Source organism: Heloderma suspectum, chromosome 6, assembly GCF_057233095.1.
Source record: "Heloderma suspectum isolate Gila_16-S chromosome 6, 16-S_ref, whole genome shotgun sequence".
Classification (NCBI taxonomy): Eukaryota; Metazoa; Chordata; class Lepidosauria; order Squamata; family Helodermatidae; genus Heloderma; species Heloderma suspectum.
The window spans coordinates 41,678,940-41,698,145 of NC_139463.1; the positions used below are offsets into that span (position 1 = coordinate 41,678,940).

General features: G+C 46.7%; 1 protein-coding gene across 6 annotated transcripts in view; it reads left to right on the forward strand.

Moving 5' to 3' along the window:
- Positions 1–19,206, forward strand: part of LOC146340693 (disintegrin and metalloproteinase domain-containing protein 2-like) — a 44,526-nt gene that overhangs the window by 18,558 nt on the left and 6,762 nt on the right. For all 6 annotated transcript variants that reach the window (XM_084808197.1, XM_084808199.1, XM_084808200.1 and 3 more), the window contains 8 exons: positions 642–723; positions 1,731–1,867; positions 4,325–4,505; positions 6,997–7,092; positions 11,924–12,122; positions 13,228–13,333; positions 15,903–16,086; positions 18,640–18,720. In XM_084808197.1, coding sequence (XP_084664323.1) covers positions 642–723; positions 1,731–1,867; positions 4,325–4,505; positions 6,997–7,092; positions 11,924–12,122; positions 13,228–13,333; positions 15,903–16,086; positions 18,640–18,720 — 1,066 coding nt within the window. The remainder of the gene's footprint in view (positions 1–641; positions 724–1,730; positions 1,868–4,324; positions 4,506–6,996; positions 7,093–11,923; positions 12,123–13,227; positions 13,334–15,902; positions 16,087–18,639; positions 18,721–19,206) is intronic.

Sequence of the window (19,206 nt, forward strand, 5' to 3'; positions counted from 1 at the left end):
ATGGAAGTGTGACAATGCATGCGCAGTTGGGGAGATTCTGAGGATGTGTTACAACAGTTGAGGGCTGTGCACAAATAAAGGGAATAAAGCTGATGGAGAAATGGCCAATGCTGAGCAGAATGTGAGGGAGGCAAGCATCAAAATACACCTGAGGAGGGGAGAAAGGCTGAGGCATTCTGCTTAGCATCAGCATACTGCAGGAGCATAGGAAGCTGCCTTATGTTGACCAGAGTTGACCCTTCTGTTATGTTGACCCTTCCGCAACTGCAGGAACACAGGAAGCTGCCGTATACTGAGTTCCATGTGATTAGGCATTATTTCAGTTTGGGTTCATGGAAGGGGTGGATTTTGAACTTGGTTTTGAAGAATAAGAGAGTGGTGGCACCACAAAGATGTTCTTGGAGGGCGTTCCAAGCATAAGGGGCAGCAAGGGAGAATGGGTGGAGTCTTCGAAGAAAACAGGAAAGATTGGCGTTGCCAAGGGTTGTAGAACTAGAAGATGAAAGGTCACGGGCATCCCAGGGGAGAGCACATACCAAGCCATGCCCAAAGAGAGAAAATTATAGAAGTAATAGTTAAAACAATGATGCTTCTGTTAAAGGACCGCCCGAAATTCAAGAGATTTCTCCCTCTTCCCCCAGCTACAGGAACAAGGCTGATTCGATGGGGTCAACGTTTGCAAAAAAGATGTGTGTCAAACCCTCTTCTGCAGGGATTGCTGTGGTATGGTCATGCTAAATACACTGCACTCAATTACCTACTGAACTGCGCTTAATTTTTTTTTAAAAAATCAAGCCTGTCTTATTGTGTTGTACTTCCTGAAAACATAGGGTTGGACTAGATGCAAAGTTAAATGTGCGAATGCAATTAAACTGGATTTGTTTTTGTTATGTAAATAGCAGCCTTGGGGAAGCCTGAACAGCCTTGACAGGGGATGTTGTAACTCTTTCTCTCCCCTCCATGGTCCTGGCAAAATTCCCCTGAAGCTGCTATTTGCATTTCAAGAGAAACCTCCACTGGCACCAGCGGGAGCTTCCCTTGAAATGCAAATGGCAGCTTCAGAGAGAGGATCCGTACAATTAACATCTCATCTAATTTGGCCCTTGGGAACTGGGGGGGGGGGCAGCGGCTGCAATTTTGTGCCTGCTTATCATGTATAGCACCTCTGAGGAGAGGGGGCTTAAGCATGCATAATCTGGATGCAAGATTGAAGCGGAGTTTTTATATAGTCTTGTTTTCAAAGGCCTAGTGGTATAACCATTTGATACAAAGAAGCCACCAGTGCAGGGGGCGGGGGAGGCGGGGTGGAATGGCTTGTATGGTGGCATTGGGGCAGACATATGACCAGATTTTAGGGATGTGCAAAACCTGTCCTTTTAGTTTTGCAGATTTTTCTGCCTTCCCGTGTTGCACGTTTGGGACACTTACCTGAAAAATTGTAGATGTAAACGCAATTTTTTTTTCAAAGCAGATACAAATCATTGCTGTGCCTTGCATGTGTACTATTAGCCTCAACTGTACAGGACATCTGTTATGGGCTTAATTGCACATCATTTTGCCAAATACACAGACAGGAGTCTAAATTAAAGTAGACCTGAATCACTATTGCACATTCATCCAATGACAGTAGTTGTGAATAATAATGATGATGATGATGGTGCCTCCGAAGATGGAGTTCTGTGGTTAGCTGTTATGCTACTAGGCACTGACGGATCTGTGCTCCCATTTAGTATCAGAACGGGATCACGCTGGAGACGTTTTCTGTCATAGTTGCACAGTTGCTGGGAGTCAGCCTGGGGCTGCAGTTTGACAACTCAAGACAATGCTTCTGTCCAGGATCCACCTGTGTAATGAATACCAAAGCAGTGTAAGTTAGTACAGCGATATTTGTTGTTATCATTAGCATAGTGTCCACAATAAGGTCTGTTATTCTACCCTCCCCACCCATGTCACTTCCCAACATTCTGAGAAACACACAGTAGATTGGGTTGATGGCAATCGAACGCATAAAACCTATTTATTATCTCCCATAGAAATTAATGGCCACCATTCATTCCTGTGGGCAGGAAGTAAACTGCTGCTCTTGGGAACAACATTACAGCGAGGGCAACTTGTCCTCCACCACTGACATGGGATTATCAAGACCTGCAGCAGGTTGTGAGTGGGAGAGGATGCACTGCAGAGGGATACTGCAATATACAAACTCTCTCCACCCATACTCCATCTGCTGTAATGGCAGGTATTTTTGTTAGAGACCCCAAGTCTAGCCACCCCTCTCCCGGCAAGGTGCCAAACAGTTTCCAAGCTGAGGATGTGCCCCATGGTCACTGGATGTATCCCTTTCAAGGATGTGCAGGATGACAGTTTGTGTCTATGTTCTTTCTTAAGCTACACCCTTTCAGGGTTACATGTATAAGCCTTGGCTTGTGTGCTTCCCTCTCCTCTTCTAGAAGGAGACTGGGAGCGTTTACTTCCATTTTCGGCTAACCACAGTTTCTTGTGTCCAAACTAGGGCTAGGCAAAGTTTTCCCCCTCCCCATTCACATTATGCAGAAGCCACTCAGCCAACAGGCTCTCAGCTGAGCGGTGGTAGCGCTTTAAGAGCTACAAAAACCGGGTGGTGGTGGTGGTGGTGGTGGTGGGTGGAATTAAGAAGCCCTAGGACCCATACAAACCGGTTAGTATTACTATGGTTAGGGAAACAAGCCAACTTTTCCCCAAGTCTTTGCACAGTGTGGAAAAGCATGTTCTTTGACAGCATGTTTTGGTTGTACATGAGCTTTGCGTGTATGCACACCTGTTTTTCCAATTCTTCAGCCTTTTCCTTTTGGTAACTTTGCATGTTCCATTTGGTGACTTTCCTCCATTCAAATCTCAGGAGCCCTTTCACCCCAAAGGGGGCCAGTACATGATTTTAGTACACAACCCTGTGAAGCAGAGTGAGACTGAGGGCAGAACTACATGTTGCAAAGAACACAGGGCTGCCCGCAGAAGCCCTGTATTGAGTTCTCTCCACCACCACCCATTGACGTCAAGTGTAACTTACTACGATGGACAAGTTAGCCCATCCCTGCCAATCTTCCTGTTGCCCCTCTATGGCAATGCAAAGGCATAGGGGCAAAGCTGAATGTGTTCTGCAGTGCCATTTCCAGGACTCATTCTTGCTGAGGCAGTATACCTATGTCTGGGCTATGCCATCTCAGACTGCAGGTGGGGGGGCTCATGTGAGTGAATTCTCCTTTATACATATTCCTGCACACAGAAAACTAGTATGATGTCCAGGATGAGAGTATTTGCCCACCACACCACCCCTTCCTTCCTTCCTTCCTTCCTTCCTTCCTTCCTTCCTTCCTTTCTCCCCTCGTGAGGCAGTGTTCCATTATCTGGGCCCCACCTGCAGACCAAAGTGCTACATCAAAGTGAGACACAGGTTTGCCATGTTGGTGAGAACTAGGCTCCAGGCCAACAAGGAGAGCCAGTGTAGTGTAGTGGTGAGAGTGCCGAACTAGGAGCCGGGAGATCCGGGTTCTAGTCCCCACTCGGCCATGGCAGCTCACTAGGTGACTTTGGGCCAGTCACAGACTCTCAACCCAACCCACCTCGCAGGGTTGTTGTTGTGAGGATAAAACGGAGAGGAGGAGGATAATGTAAGCCGCCTTGGGTTCCTTGCAAGAGGAAAAAAGGCGGGATATAAATGCAATAAACAAACAAACAAACAAACAAGGAGGCCCAAGAGGGCTGGTTTGTGTAAACCAGGGGTGGGGAACCTCTTTCAGCCCAAGGGCTGAATGCCTTTCCAGATAAGCTCTCAGGTGCCACATTCCAGTGGTGGGTGGGTTTGACGGCAAATGGGACAGGGCCAAAATGCCGAAAATACAAGCATAGTTTAATTTAAAGCTCTTACTGCTAATAACTAAGCCTTAAGAGAGAAATTTCAACCTTTTAGAATGAGGAAAAACCTACACAAAAGATGGGAATCCACCATGGGGTCAGGGGGAAAAGGAGTGGGGCCAGGAGAAGGGGGCAAAGCCATCTGGGGGACCCCAGAGAGCCGGATTGGATCCCTAGGAGGGGGCTGGCTTTGGCCCAGAGGTCTAAGGTTCTGCACCTCTGGTGTAAACTGACCGTGCAAAGCACAGCAGATCTGTGGCAGTGCCTCAGAGACTCCTGAGCAGGCAAGTCAATGTGGAAAGGATTCCCTCTGTCAGTAGAAAAACTTGAGAACCACTGCCCTCTGAAGCCTAGTAACTCCACAACTGCAGGTCATTTTGTCTTGGCTTTCTGTGTTATAGGAAACTTTTATTTCCTGCGTTTTGCCCTGCAGACAGTCCAGCGGTGCCAAGTTCTTCAGCAGCTGCAGTGTAAAAGACTTCCGGAATTTTCTAGGGTTTGGATCGTCACAATGTCTCATGAACAGACCACGTATTGATATCACGTACAGAGCCCCCACCTGCGGGAACAGGATAGTGGAGGAAGGAGAGCAGTGTGACTGTGGCTCGGCCAAGGTTTGTTAGTAGAAGGAAAAATAAATACATAAATAAACAGAGAAAGAAAATGAAATAAATAAATGTTTTGTTGTTGTTGTTCAGTCGTTCAGTCGTGTCCGACTCTTCGTGACCCCACGGACCGTAGCACGCCAGGCCTTCCTGTCCTGCGCTCTCTCCCGGAGCGTGCTCAAGTCTATATTCATTGCATCATAAATGTTTATTTACCTATTATTAACATTTATATATCGTCTTATCTGCTGAAAAGCCATCAAGGTGGTATACAGCAATTTGAAACAATAACATCTTAAAACAATAAAAACAAGAACATAAAAAACAGTAATAACAGTTAAAACATTAAAACTACACATTTTGAAAGGTTAAATTGAAAAGATGTGTCTTTACACCCTTTCTAAAGGCTAAGAGAGCAGGGGTCAGCTGTAGTTCTTGAGGAAGCACGTGCCATAGTTGGGGGCAGCACAGGAGAAAGAGTATCTGCTGTGCATGGAGACCGATGGCCTAACTCTCGGCATCAGTCAGGCACCCATTGGAGCCAGTCTGTGCAAGCTGTGAAGCTTTTTATTTATAGAATTTATATTTTCAGTTCATTCTTCCATCACAAAATTCAAGGTGTAGCGTACTTGAGCTTCCCAAGGAGTCCCCCAAGTAGGTGCAGCCTGTGCCTTTAGACCAGCTTTAGTCTGTGTGCTTTCCAGATGTGTTGGAAAACAACACCCATGCTGGCTGGGGGATACCGGGAGTTGTACTCCAACACATCTGGAGGTCACCAGGTCATTCTCTCCATCAGTTATTCTCTCCATTAGTGAGCGTTCAGACACACACCCCTCCCTCCATCTGCAGCCTGATGTGGTATACTTTCTCTCCCACCCTCAACGCTTTTCACTTTAGTCTGCAGAATTCTTTGGCACTTTTCTTTGCAGTAGAACTGCCTCTTAGTTAACTTTTTTTTTTTTTACCATTTAAAAAAATAGTTTAAAATGGGGGGTGGGGAATTAGGAGGGAGCCTGGCGGGGCCCCAGAGAGGTGTCTGCAGGCACGTTGGGGCCCATGGGCACCACGTTGGGAACCCCAGAGCTAGGCTATTGGTCCAAGCAGCTCCTTTGCCTCCAGGTCCACTTCTCTTTCCCTAGTGCGGGGCTGTATGCTAGATTTCAACCTGGGGCTCCTTGTATGTGAAACACAAGCTGTTCCACGCAGTTAGGGCTCCTCCTGCAGCCCCTCTGCTGTTGGCATCTATAATTGGGTGTTAAGGCTGGGGGTTAAATGTTTTGTGAAGTGTCTAATTCCTGTTTGCTATTGTGGCTGAGTGGTTAGGGAGCTGCTTTGTTAGGGGGTGGGGGGGTTGAGTCCTGGGAGCTCCCTCTCCTTTGTTCCTAATGTGTGTGTTTTTTTCTGGGCAGGCAAGTGATGGCACGTTCCCTCCTTCCCCCAGCGGGGTTCAGACTCCCACCTCTTCATCCCAACCCCATGCCCCTATGCAGCAACCCATTGGAGGCTGCTGCTGTCAGTGTGTTTCTGCAGCTCCCCTTGTAAGGCCTGGCCTTTCTTGGCAAAAGGTGGGTCTTGAACCCTTGTCCCAGAGAGGACGGTGTGTGCTTTGTCCTGTTCAAGGCTCTGTGTGCTCAGTGCAGGCCTCCTGTCCAGGGACTGCTGTAGATGCTTCACTGCCTCTCTCCATTCCCTGTGTAATTGCTGCATAGGATTGCTCTGCGGTTTAGCGAGCAATCCTAAGGTTGGTTCCCGGAGAACTGACTTTCCCCCCGTTCCATGCTGCCTCATAGGCAATGTGGAACAGCCCTGTGCTCTGCACTCAGAAGAAGAGTGCGGATCGGCCAAAATGGGGTGTTCCGGGGGACATTCCGGGGCGGGGAAGGCAGAAATGCTGGTACGACACATGTGTTGTCCAGCAGCCTTCTGCCCCACTCAGCCCTCCCCCGACTAGACAGCCAAAATCGTCTGTCTAGCTGCAAATGCAGGGCAGGAGAAGCGCGGAGGGAACGATACCCTCGGTGCTTCTCCTGACCTGCCTGGATAGGCGGTTGCTGCTGAGTTTGGAGGCAGCGGCCTATCGCCATAGGGTTGCACCCTAAATTACTCAGTTAAATTTGCATGGATTTGCATATGACTACAGCAGGAGAAAAAATAAAGCTTTGCTTGTTTTTGTTTTTTTGACAGTGCACACTCATGGTGCAGAGGCATCATCTTAGAAGAGGCAGTCTCTCATCTCCTTAAGGTGGTGCCTCCTACCCACAGTTTTGGTAACCTGGTTGACCAAGTGCTGCAGTTCTTAATTATCACATTTACTTGCTTAAATAGCATCTGTCACTTCCCGTGTGTGAGCCGGAACGTCTTCACAAGGGGTTCTGGCTCTCCAGTCCAGGGCATGAAGCAAATACCCCACCCCCACCAACATTTCTCCCAAACTAGTGTTAAGCTGCCTGATTATATGTTTCTGACTCCCACCCTTCCGTATTTACTTTTTTGCTTCCAGGAATGTGAAAGCAATGCATGTTGTCAATCAGATTGTACACTGAAAAAAGGAAAGGAATGTGCCCAGGGACCATGTTGTTGGCAGAAGCAGTGCAAGGTGAGCTAGCTTCGTAGTATTGTTATATACTCCCCACTTCCCTGAAAGGCTATAGGTTCCAGGGATGGTAGTTACACGGGTTTGGTTTCCTTTGCAGGATATATCACTGTAGATTCAGTTGTGTTTTGACTGGAGATCTGTTAAGCTGTTTAGCTTAGAAAAAGTAGAGTAAGGGGAGACATAACAGAGGTGTATAAAATTATGCTTGGCCTGGAGAAATTGTTCACAGCAGGCCTTTGAGGGTTCAAGTTCTTGTGTTTCAAGTCCTACGCCCAAGAGGCCTTTAACCACATGAAAGAGCTCCGCTGGACAACACTGAGCAGATGCAGTGGTGGTGGAGAAGTAGGATTTCTTTGCCGCTATCACCGCCACAGAATAAGATCACAAGTGGATTCTTACCTGTGTTTGATCATATTTGTTCCAGTCTTCTGCCATTTGCACTAGGGGTGGGCGGATCACTTACCTGGTTCCTTTCCGGGGCATCTGTGGGGGCGGGAGGCAATCCGTCCCTCCCCCTGGAATCCTCCCTGGCCGGCTCCGCTCTGTGGCCTTGCCACGGAGCCACCGGCCGGGCCTGTCCGCAGCCAGGCTTCCATCCGCTGCTGGGCTGCGGACGTAAATGGCATCTGGCGTAGCAGATGCCATTTGCGTCCCTGTGTTAGCCGTGATAGGCTACAAAAATATTTATGTACCTTATCATGGCTAAAGCAGGGACACAAATGGCGTAGCAGACTGCATTTAGGCTAATCGTCCAGCTTTACGGCTGCAAATGGCACCCACTATGCCATTTGCGTCCGGGGGACTGACTTACACAGAGATACGGCAAGGCAATGGCTGCCAGCCATATCGACTTCCTTCAGCCCTGCGGAGCTGGCGGCCGGCTCCGCAGGGTCGAAGTGGAGCTGGCCTGGACGGATTCCAGGGGGGGAGGAACGGATCGCCTCCCCCCCGTTGAGGATTCCGGGGGGAGGAATGGATCACCTCCCCCCGCTCAGCGGACCCCTGTGGACGGCAGGTAAGGGGATTCGTACATCCCTATGCCTAAGCTTGCAGAAAAATCCTCAAGAGACTTCAAAAATCCATCCGGATTCATCAGTCTCTGGGGGTGGACCATCACCCCCACTTCTGTGGAGGTTACAGGTGGCCTGAAGGTCAAAACTGATAAGGTAATGATCTGTCTATGCCAAAGGAGTCACCACTGGCTCCCCCACCTGAAGATCATTTTCTCCCAATCCAGCATGGAAAACCAGGTCCAAAGTATGCCCTGCCACATCTGTTGGGCAAGCTATTATTTGAGACAGGCCCATGGTTGTACATGGCGGCCATGAAATCCTGAGCCGCTCCTGACAAAGTAGCCTCGGCATGAATATTAAAGTCCCCCAAGACCATAAGCTTTGGGGTCCTCAACATCATGCTCGAGACCACCTCAGTCAGCTCAGGCAGGGAGACTTTTAGGCAGCGGGGTGGGCGGTACACCAGCAGAATCCCTATCCTGTCTCGGGTGCCCAACACCAGGTACAGACACTCAAAACTGGCTGACTGTTGGATAGGGAATCTGACCAGAGGGATAGAATCCCTGTAGACCAAGGCTACCCCCCCTCCCTGCCCCTCTAGTTGAGCTTGGTGCTGCACAAGAAATCCTGGTGGACACATTTGGGGGAGACTAACTCATAGAATCATAGAATAGTAGGGTTGGAAGGGGCCTACAAGGCCATTGAGTCCAACCCCCTGCTCAATGCAGGAATCCAAGTCAGAGCATCCCCGACAGACGGCTGTCCAGCCTCGTCTTGAACGCCTCCAGTGTGGGAGAGCCCACCACCTCCCTAGGTAATTGGTTCCATTGTTGTATTGCTCTAACAGTCAGGAAGTTTTTCCTGATGTTCGGCTGGAATCTGGCTTCCTGTCACTTGAGTCCATTATTCCGTGTCTCTGGGATGATAGAGAAGAGATCCTGGCCTTCCTCTCTGTGACAACCTTTCAAGTACTTGAAGAGCGCTATCGTATCTCCCCTCAGTCTTCTCTTCTCAAGGCTAAACATGCCCAGTTCTTTCAGTCTCTCTTCATAGGGCTCTGTTTCCAGTCCCCTGATCATCTTTGTTGCCCTCCTCTGAGCTCTCTCCAGCTTGTCTGCATCCTTCTTAAAGTGTGGTGCCCAGAACTGGACACAGTACTCCAGATGAGGCCTAAACAGTGCTGAGTAGAGGGGAGCTAGTACTTCCTGGGCTTTGGAAGCTATGCTTCTATTAATGCAGCCCAAAAGAGCATTTGCCTTTTTTGCAGCCACATCACATTATTGGCTCATATTCAGCTTGTGATTGACAACAATTCCAAGATCCTTCTTGCTTGTAGTGTTGTTGGATGAACTCCTCCCAGTTCATCCAACCAAGTTTGAAGTTTCAGTAACACAAGCCAGATCGGCATGTTCTTCAGCTATAAGCTCAGAAATTATGTTACTTTTCTGAGTAGCTGACCTGGCATTCACCAGCAGCACCTTCAGGCTAGAGGGGACTGCAGGCAAGACACCAAAATCACTGAGGTTGGAAGGCGGACTGGAAGGGGATCGAGCACACAGATGTCTCAATCGCCTTCCCCTCTCCTGATGTCGACATGTCGTCGCCTCCCACCACCATAACACCCCCTGCCCAGCACTACATCTATAGTGGCCCCAGCTTCCTCCATTGGCAAACGCATTTCAGGCCCACTGAAACCACATTCCAGGTTAACTAATGGCGCTCTCCTGCATTACAGGTTGACACACTGAAGGAGGTTAGGTGGTAGTACCTCCCCCCAGGAGTAGATGTTCCTGCTGCCGTTTTTGCAGTTGTACCTGCGTCTTCCAAGGTGGAGGGAGAATTTTGCTGTGCACTCCTGCGCGCATCTCCGAGTGCATCACTAAGTGCGCAGTTAGCGTCGCACTTTGTGCGACTCTGAGGCACGCACAGAGGTGCTGCCTCTGCATGCCACACCTTATTTATACTGGTAGGAGACAGCAGAGGGTGGTCTCGGCTTGATTGATAGGCTGGTAAGCCAGCTTGATGTCACAAACAACCAAACAACCAAACTGATCTACTGGATGAGGTCTACAATTGAGCAAAGTTTCAAACTGATTAGGTACAAATTGCCACAGTTACAGCCAGTTAAAAAGCGCTGAAAATTGACGCAATTGTCCTTTTTACTCACCGTGTCATATATTTCTTTAAAATTTTGGTGAAATTATTGGTACATTATTCAGTCTTGTTGAGTAGGTGTGCCTTTCATTGGTTTGGTGAAGTTCTGGGCAGTGGTTCAAAAGTTCTTAAGGCTTTTCTGCCCCATAAAAGCCCACGGCAGCAGCTGCTGGCAAAGTTATGTGGGTGCATGGAGGGTAAGTTGTACGCAAGCACATTTTGTGACTTTGCACAACATCATCACTGATCACGCTTGTTAAAGCTTCAGCCTCGGCTTCCAATTTCCTGGCTTTGTGGAGCTTAAGCCAACACGAGAGAGCCTTAACGCTAGTCTTAAACCAGCAGGTTTTTTTTATCATTGAATGTATTGTTGTGTGATCTAACTGTTTGTTTAATGAGTATGTATTTATAATGTTAGAGCGTCGTGTGGCGCAGAGTGGTAGGCGGCAGTATTGTAACTGAAACTCTCCCCACGACCTGAGTTCGATCCCAGCGGAAGCCGGGATCTCCGGTAGCCGGCTCAGGTCGACTCAGCCCTCTATCCTTCCGAGGTCGGTAAAATGAGTACCCAGCTTGCTGGGGGAAAGGTAGTCACGACTGGGGAAGGCAATGGCAAACCACCCCGCTATAGTCTGCCATGAAAACGCCAGTATAAGCTGGTGTCCCTCTCGGGGTCAGTAATGACCCGGTGCTTGCATAGGAGGAGCCTTTCTTTCCATTTATAATGTTATAATTCTGTGTTATATATTTGAAGGAAATAAATAAAACATATCAATTAATTAATTAATTGATTAAATTTATTAATCGCCCATCTGGCTGGTCACCTAGCCACTCTGGGCAATGTACAATGATAAGAACAGTTCATACAATAAAATTCAACATTAAAAACATCACATTTCTAAAATTACCCTAGCCCATCCCAAATGCCTGCCTGAACAACCACGTTTTTAATGTGTGGTGGAAGCTCATTAAAGAGGGAGCATGGCGGAGTTCCCCAGGGAGGGAGTTCCACAGAGTGGGGGCCACCACAGAGAAGGCCCTCTCCCTTGTCCTCACCAGCCTAGCCGTCCTGGCTGATGGGACAGAGAGAAGGCCATCCGAGGCTGATCTTGTTGAGCGGCCTGTCTGGTGTTGCTGGGGACAACATATAAATATATATATATATTTAAAAAAAGAACTGTAGGCCAAAACAGCAGTTTGCGGGGAAATGCGTGGTGGCACTGCAGACTCCCACCTTGTTGGTAACATGCAGTTGAAATGTGTTGTCGTTCCAGTAGCCTTGTCCCACTCTGCTCCGCTTCACTGAGTGGGTGAGGAATGCTACCATGATGGCATGACATCACAGGTTCTTTTCCCCCCAAGCCACACTTGCTAGAGAGGCATAGTCTGGCAACGCTCGCATGTTTCCCTGTAGTTTTTGCCACATTTCTACACTGAGTATTGATATTGAAACAACTACAATCATACAAAAGAGAGGTGCTAAGTACCCCTATGCGATCAATGGAAGAGCAAACAAGTTACCAGGGAGGCACAGCTCGGCAACGGCAACACATCTCCCTGTACAGTGTGATTTGGGCTGCAAGCATGCACTCAGATGTATGAACCGGAGTAATGTCTTGAATGTGAACTGGAACTTGGGTCTTATTTCTCTTTCTGCTTACCAGTTGAAGACAAAAGGCACCTTATGCAGAGACACCCCTGACCTTGACTGCGATCTGAAGGAGTACTGCAACGGTACCTCTACAGAATGCACAGATGATTTTTTTGTCCAGGATGGGCAGCCATGTGAGGATGAAACTGGGGTTTGCATGAAAGGAGTATGCCAAAGTCCGGATCGATGGTGCCGAAAAGTATTTGGAAAAGGTAACTGGAACCTCTCCTCTCCCATATGCTCTCCCTTCCCCACATCCCCTCAGTTCTCCCCAGACTGCCTCCGTCCTCTTCTGTTCTCTTTTTTCCCCTGTCCCCTGCCCCCTTTGTCACCCTGCTGCATTTCCATTGCACTTCTTTGGCCTCTTTCTTTACCATTTCTGCCACCTCCTCAAATTGGAGGTGAGAATGCCTTCTAAAGTGGCATCACCCAGGCTTCTTCCTTTAGGGCTGACCTCCCATGCTGGTGTCAGGGCTGAGCAGCTGTCAAGTGGGAGGCAGAGCCAGGACAGGAGCCAGGGGTCAGAGCCACCAGAGTCAGGAACGAATCCTATCTTTTTTCTCGTATGTCTTTTGCAACCTGGGCCAGCCCCATCCAATATGCTGGACAGAAGTTTTGCATTTGAAATCCAGCTGATATCAACAGATGTAGGAATCCCCCAGAAGTATGAAAAGCTGATGTATGCATTACTCATGCATCCCTTTTTCTGGAGCTCCCGGGATTGAGTCAGTGCAGGGAATAGATTACAGAGGACAGCCCTTTATTTGGAGGCATCTACTATTTGAAGGGCTATCCAGTCCAAGTCTGGCTTAATGAACCCTAAGAAGGGAGAGCAGAAGGGGCACCCGAAGTTGCCCAGCAACAGTCAGCACCTTGAAAGCTGAATGCGCAAGCTCGCAGGTTACCTGGTCACAGTCTCCCCCACGATGGTGAGATGTCTTGTGTTTCTATTTAAATTATGGTCATTCTTTCTAAATTTGCATACTATGTATAGTTGGATTCAGTCATACTTTGAGTAGAGTCACTGAAAATAGTTGTATTTAGACGTGTCTACATACGTAGCTGTGACTAACTTAAGTCCTTGATTTCAGTGGGTCTTAGTATGACTAGATCTGGATCCAACCCATAGGATGAGATATTCAGATTTTATGCAGATCTGTGTCCTCTTCTGTTCTTCTTTTTTGGTGATGCATTCGCCCTTTTTGGCCAATGTGTACATGGCCACACTGGCAGGGAACAGTGTCTAGGGGCTGAGAGAGACAGCTTCTCACAGAGTACTACACCCCTGATGAATTTGGATCTGTGCTATGTTTGCAGATTCAAAAAGTGGATCTTCGCAGTGCTATGAAGAAATTAACAGTCAAAAGGACAGGATGGGACATTGTGGGTCCTCTGCACGTGGATACGAGAACTGTCAGTGGCAGTACGTTTTGAAAGAAAGTGAACCTGATGTCAATGTATCTTTGATGCAATGGAGGGCATTGTTGTAACCTGGCCAACACTTGTGTGTGTGCCACAGGACATATTTGGGTGGATATACAGCACGGGTACACAACCTGCAGCCTTCCAAGGCCTTTACTTCAGCCCCCAGGGATGCCTTGACTGCTCCCACCCCACCAATTTCCCCGTTGCCTGTATTCTCCAGTCCCCCAGAGATCCTCTTACAGAATGCTCTTTTCCCGTCACTGCTAGCAGCGAGAAAACAACGATTTGTGTCAGGATTACTTGTGTGTGTGGCCCCCGACCCAATCCTTGGGGCTGAAAAGGCTATGCACCCCTGATATACAGGATGCAACTTCGTTCTGACGCATATCTGCGCATTTTGTGTGATAAAGTGGACCTCACCACCACTTGACAGCTCAGTACAGAGGCCTAGTCCATACACATGGCAGAAGTTGTAGTAAAACTGTTAGAACTATGTTTCCCCTCTCTTGCAAAACCCATGAGTTTGGTAAAACTACTGTTATTGTTTATATAGTGCCTATGTTCTGGCCTACGGAGACAGTAGATCATGGGGGCAAGTGTTTCTGAACTGTACCACTTCAGACAGTGGATGGGAGAGATCACATACCTGAGTGCTTCATATATAGATAGAAGATCCCTGAACATAGAAAACTAGCATGTCAAGAAGCGCTGTAGCTTATCCTGCCCCCAATAGGCAGGGTTTTTATGGACAGGGAATTACTTTTATGGAGAAGCATTCATCCATGTAATCTCAGGTGGTCCAGGAATAATGTTGCCATCTTCTGCCTGTTTATGTGAGTGAGAGTAGAACAAATGGCATACTGATGAGTGGTTAAATGCACACTGGTGAGTTGGGACGTGCTTATCTATATCCCCTTCCCCCCACAATCTTGTCTGCTCTGGATCTAGGTTGTTTTTATATCAGCCATTGCTGTCATTGTTGTAATATTTTCAACCGCTCCTAATAGTTGTGCTCTTATACACTCGTGCAGTGTTGGAATCAATCTGTTGTACCAGAAAAATATCAATAATTAACAGAGAAGAAAGACGTTGGTTTCAGTCCAGAGTTAGTCATGCTCCGAGTAGACTCAATGAAATCAATGGGACAGGTTAGTCATGACTAACTTAAGTCCCATTGATTTAATTGGCTCTACTCTTAAGCATGGCTAACCCTGGATCCTATCCACTGAAATGTGAAGTGGTTTGAATAGCGACTCCACTCCAACCCCCAGCTGGCTCATGTTATCTGCACCAAACCATGTGGTGGTTGGCTGGGTAGTCCTGCAGGAGCAAAGATGGCCACTGAGCCAGTGTCAGAAGAAGTCAAAAGGCCAAAGCAGTTCACCTCGTGCTCAACAGCAATCCGTAGTTATGCTAAACTAAAACATTTAGGCAACAGCCTGCTCTTTTTCCCAATGGCCCAACATTCCAGGTGAGGCATCAAACCCGCATGTATAATGGGCTACCGGCAGGTTTGCACACATACACTCATGGGTTTGGATGCTATTTTTTCTTCTGGAGAGCACAGTTGGTGGAAATGCACACACTCCACCCTTACATGAATGGAGAAGCAACTGAAGATCTACACCACAGAACAATAATGTGTCATACTAATATGCACATAGTTCCCCCAACTCCCTGCTGCACAATTTGTCCCTACCGGAAAAGGAGTGGACATATCACATCAGAAGGGCCTGTGGTCACACGCAGAGGGGCATTGCTTTACACAATATGTTATCTACACAACGGCTGGGCAATGGCTAGTGGCGCACATTGACACCTCACCCTTTGTAGTTCATAAACCCATGGGTCACATCTGACCCTATCCTCTGCCATGGTATAAAGGGCTAGATGAAGAGCCTGTGAATACCACACTCTGCACTAAGTGTGCAAATTTGAGCACCATTCTGCCTGTTTTACATCTTTGGTTGATCTGCATCCTTGATTTTGGACATAGAATGTGATGGTATGAAAAATCCCTGCTGGCAGTGGTGGAAGCAGTCCTCACAAATTAAGTAGAGATGCATTCATTCATTCATTCATTCATTCATTCATTCATAACATCTTGGCTGTCTTTCAGGGCAGAAGCCCTCCCAAGGCAGTATGCAGTAATAAAACACTACATAAAAACTGATACGGTCTTAAAAAGCAATAAAAACAACAATAAAAACAGCAACAACAGCAAACATAATCGCCAATTAGAGAATTTTTCTGCTTTGTTCTACTCTAGCTTTCCCCAACCTGGTGCCCTCCAAATGTGTGGGACTGCGACTCTCATCATTCCAGTGATGGGAGTTGTAGTTCAACATACCCGGAGGGCACCAGATTGAGGAAAGCTGTTCTACCTCCTAGTCAGTAGTAATATTTTTGAGAAATCCTATGCCTATGTCGATATCTTTACAGGAAAATATTGGCAATGAACCAGCTACTGCTCTGATAGCTGTGTTTGGGGAATTCGTTATTTTGGGCCTGTGATGTCATCTGTGACTTCTTCCTCCCCCTCATTCCTTTCTTGTGTTAATTTGCAGGGACCTCAAGTGTGGCAAGTTAGTGTGTGACTATCCAAGTAAAAAGCCTTTTGTTATTGAAAATGCAGCTATAATTTATGCAAAGGTGCAGAATCGCTTGTGTGTCACTTTAGACTACATGAAAGGGCCGGGAGTGAAGGATCCATTCTTGGTTCGGGATGGTACCGGCTGTGGGAAAGACAAGGTAAGAGTTTCAACTATGGATGCTGCAGTGATCAGGTTTGTTTTCGGAGCCAGATAGTGCACTTCTGCTGGTGTGGACAAATGATCTGGAATAGTCCTATTTCACTGTTGCTCCCCAGCAACTGGTGTTCAGTGGCACACAGTCACCGTGTCATGATCCCCGACCTTCAACCTTACAGTGCTTAGTGGAAGATTCTGATGAGAACGAGGCTCAGACAACTTCCTTGGGGGAAGAACTGGTGGTACCTTATTTAGAGCCCTGCCAGCCAGAGGATACAGCCCTGCCAGCATCCTCGGGGGAGAAATTCCCTGCAGTATCTCCATCTCCCCAGCCTCATTGAAGTCTGCAAAATCAGGCAAGGGCCCTTTAAGAATCCAGTTCTTAAACAGCTCTTTCAGGGAGGCAGAGCCAATCATGCTACAAGTCTTGTCAGCCTACACAAGACTTCAGTTGGCTTTAGCTGCTTACCGAGACATCTTCCTATAGCTACGTAAGTAGGACAGAGCCTCAGCCAGAAGGAATGACTTGGAGCTGGCTGGGGTCCTGGTTTTATCTGCCCTCTGCATCAGAGAGCACTTGACTTACCATGCCTCGACTTTATCTGCTTGTTGGGACCCTGCCTTCCTTGACCAGACTTTGCCTTCCTTGCCTTGACTCCATTAGACACTACTGGCTTCCACTGTGAACCTCAAGTGCCTAGAGAATGGGACATTTAATGTGGAGGTTCTATTTAGCCATTACAGTTAATCCTTTTCTTTATTTAGCACATCTATATCCTGCCTTTGTTCCATCATGTAAAATCAGCACATCTGTTCTTTTCCATAAATTTGTCTAATGTCCTTTCAAAGCTACTGGTCAGCACTACATCTTGTGGCTTTGAGTTTCATAAAATAAGGTGCTATTAAATCCTGATATTTTTCTCATTATTATTTTCCATTATTATATGGAAATCTCTCATCTGAATGGCTCATGCTCCTTATGGATTAAATCCAGAATCTCTCATTTGTAGACTTAATCAAGGATCAACAGTTTTTAACTCTTTATGTACATTGCAAGTAAACCAACTTTACCAGCATCAATATTTTCCACATCAGGAGCTTTTATCAATTCCATCACGAGAGAGCCTAAACTATCTGTGACAGCCAACCTTTATGGAAAGAGCAGATTGTAATCCAGAAATGACAGAATATGACTGGAAACAGATCTTCGCTAGGGCACTACTAAAAGTCAGTATTGGTCAATATTTTCAGCATGGGGGCAAGAAGGGCTTTCAGAGGGATGAAATGTTCCCACAGTTCCTTTATCCCCTTGCTCACTTCATTTGCCATAGATTAATGGCCGCTGGTTTTCCCCATTTTTGCTTTGGCACCATTTTTTTGTCCTTCTCTTGCTGGCAACATGATCTCAACCCATTTGGGGGTCTTGTCATTTACTGTGAGTCCAGATCTCCCAGAGATCCCCATAAAAAAGAAACAAATGTGCAGCACTGTGGGTTCACTTTGGAATTGGAATAAAAAGTTGCTTTATCTCTGCATCACCTTCTGATCAAGCTTGGACCCGGACTATGGAGTGTTTTGAGAAAAGCTCACATTGTAACTGGAAGTGATGTTCTGAGCAAGATTAGCATCAAACATGGAGCACTGATGGCGCAGTCTGAAGTTTTCCTGGCACAAGTTTAGACAAACAGATGCCCCATCAGAAAAAAAAAAAAAGTTAGAGCATCAGTCATCTTGGAAAATGGGAGCTTCAGAATTCATGCAACAGAATAGGCCTGCCCGCCCAAATTAAATGTGTTCCTACATGGGCCTGAAACACACAAGAACTTCAATATTTTCTGCACATCTTTTTTTTTTTTTTTTACATGGGTCTGGGGCAGATCACAGACTGCATTACGCTTGCCTGCCTCCCTCGCTCCTGTAATCCATCCCAAAGGGCAGTGGTAGGTGGCCTTTTGCGGGGTGAGTGGAAAGTCCAGATAGAGTCGGTCGTGATGTCATCCTTGCCTACCACCCTCTCCCCTGAAATACTTTCCAGAGGGCAGTTGATGGGAGATGGTACTTGAATGAGTGAATTTTAGGTGCTTGCTTTGTAAGTGGTAAAATATTATTGCAGTAAATAATAACAATATCATGTGATGAGTGTAACATGTAGTGGTAAGACTGACCAAGGTGGTAGAATTCTGGATCATTTTCAATAGCACGTGTGTGGGAACGGTTATTTTTTTTTTTAAAACACTCCCTCTACATAAAAGAATTTCTACGTGTAGCAAATTAGAACCTCAGAGGCGGGGTATTATGACACCTTTTCTTTAATATGTTAATTTTCTACATACAGGGAGGGAGCTTTTTACATATGAGTGGGGGAGTGAAAGCATTTTAAAATATGACAACCTAAAATGGCACAGTCCATATTTCTACCACTCATTCTAATAGCTCATTCTGCATAACTTGTAGAACTGGGTCAGTTTCTAGACATCACTATTTGCGACCAACTTGCTTGGCATGAAATGGTCCATTTTTTAAAAAAAGATGTTCTTTGTTGTTATTTTTTTAGATTTGCATGAATCAGAAGTGTGTGGATAGGGCTGTAATAAAAATGGCTTGCAATCCAGAAAAAAAGTGTCACAACAATGGAGTGAGTAAAAACAGCTCTTCTTTAAATAGTATCATACGTGGGACCTAAATGGGTTTAGCAGGTATTCCTTCCCTTGGAAAATCCTGAGAACTGTTATTTGGTGAGCAACACCTTCACCAAACTACTATTCCCAAGATTCTTTGGGGAAGTCATAGCAATGAAAGTGTAATGTAAAAAAACCAATACAGTGGCCCCACACCTTTGGAACAAGCTGCCATCGGAGGTCCGCCATGCTCTGTCATTGCAGGGTTTTAAGAAGGCCTTGAAAACATACTATTTTACTGTGGCCTTCTCTTGATATGACTGCTGTTGTTGCTGTTATTGCTGTTGCGGCTGGTTTTATAGTTGGCATTTATTGTTGCTTTTATTGCTATTGTGTTTATGTTTTATTGCTTTTAATATTGTAGCTGGTTTAATGCATTTCATTGCTGTGAGCCGCCTTGGGAAGGCTTCTGCCCTGAAAGGCAGCCGAGAAATTTTTTAAAT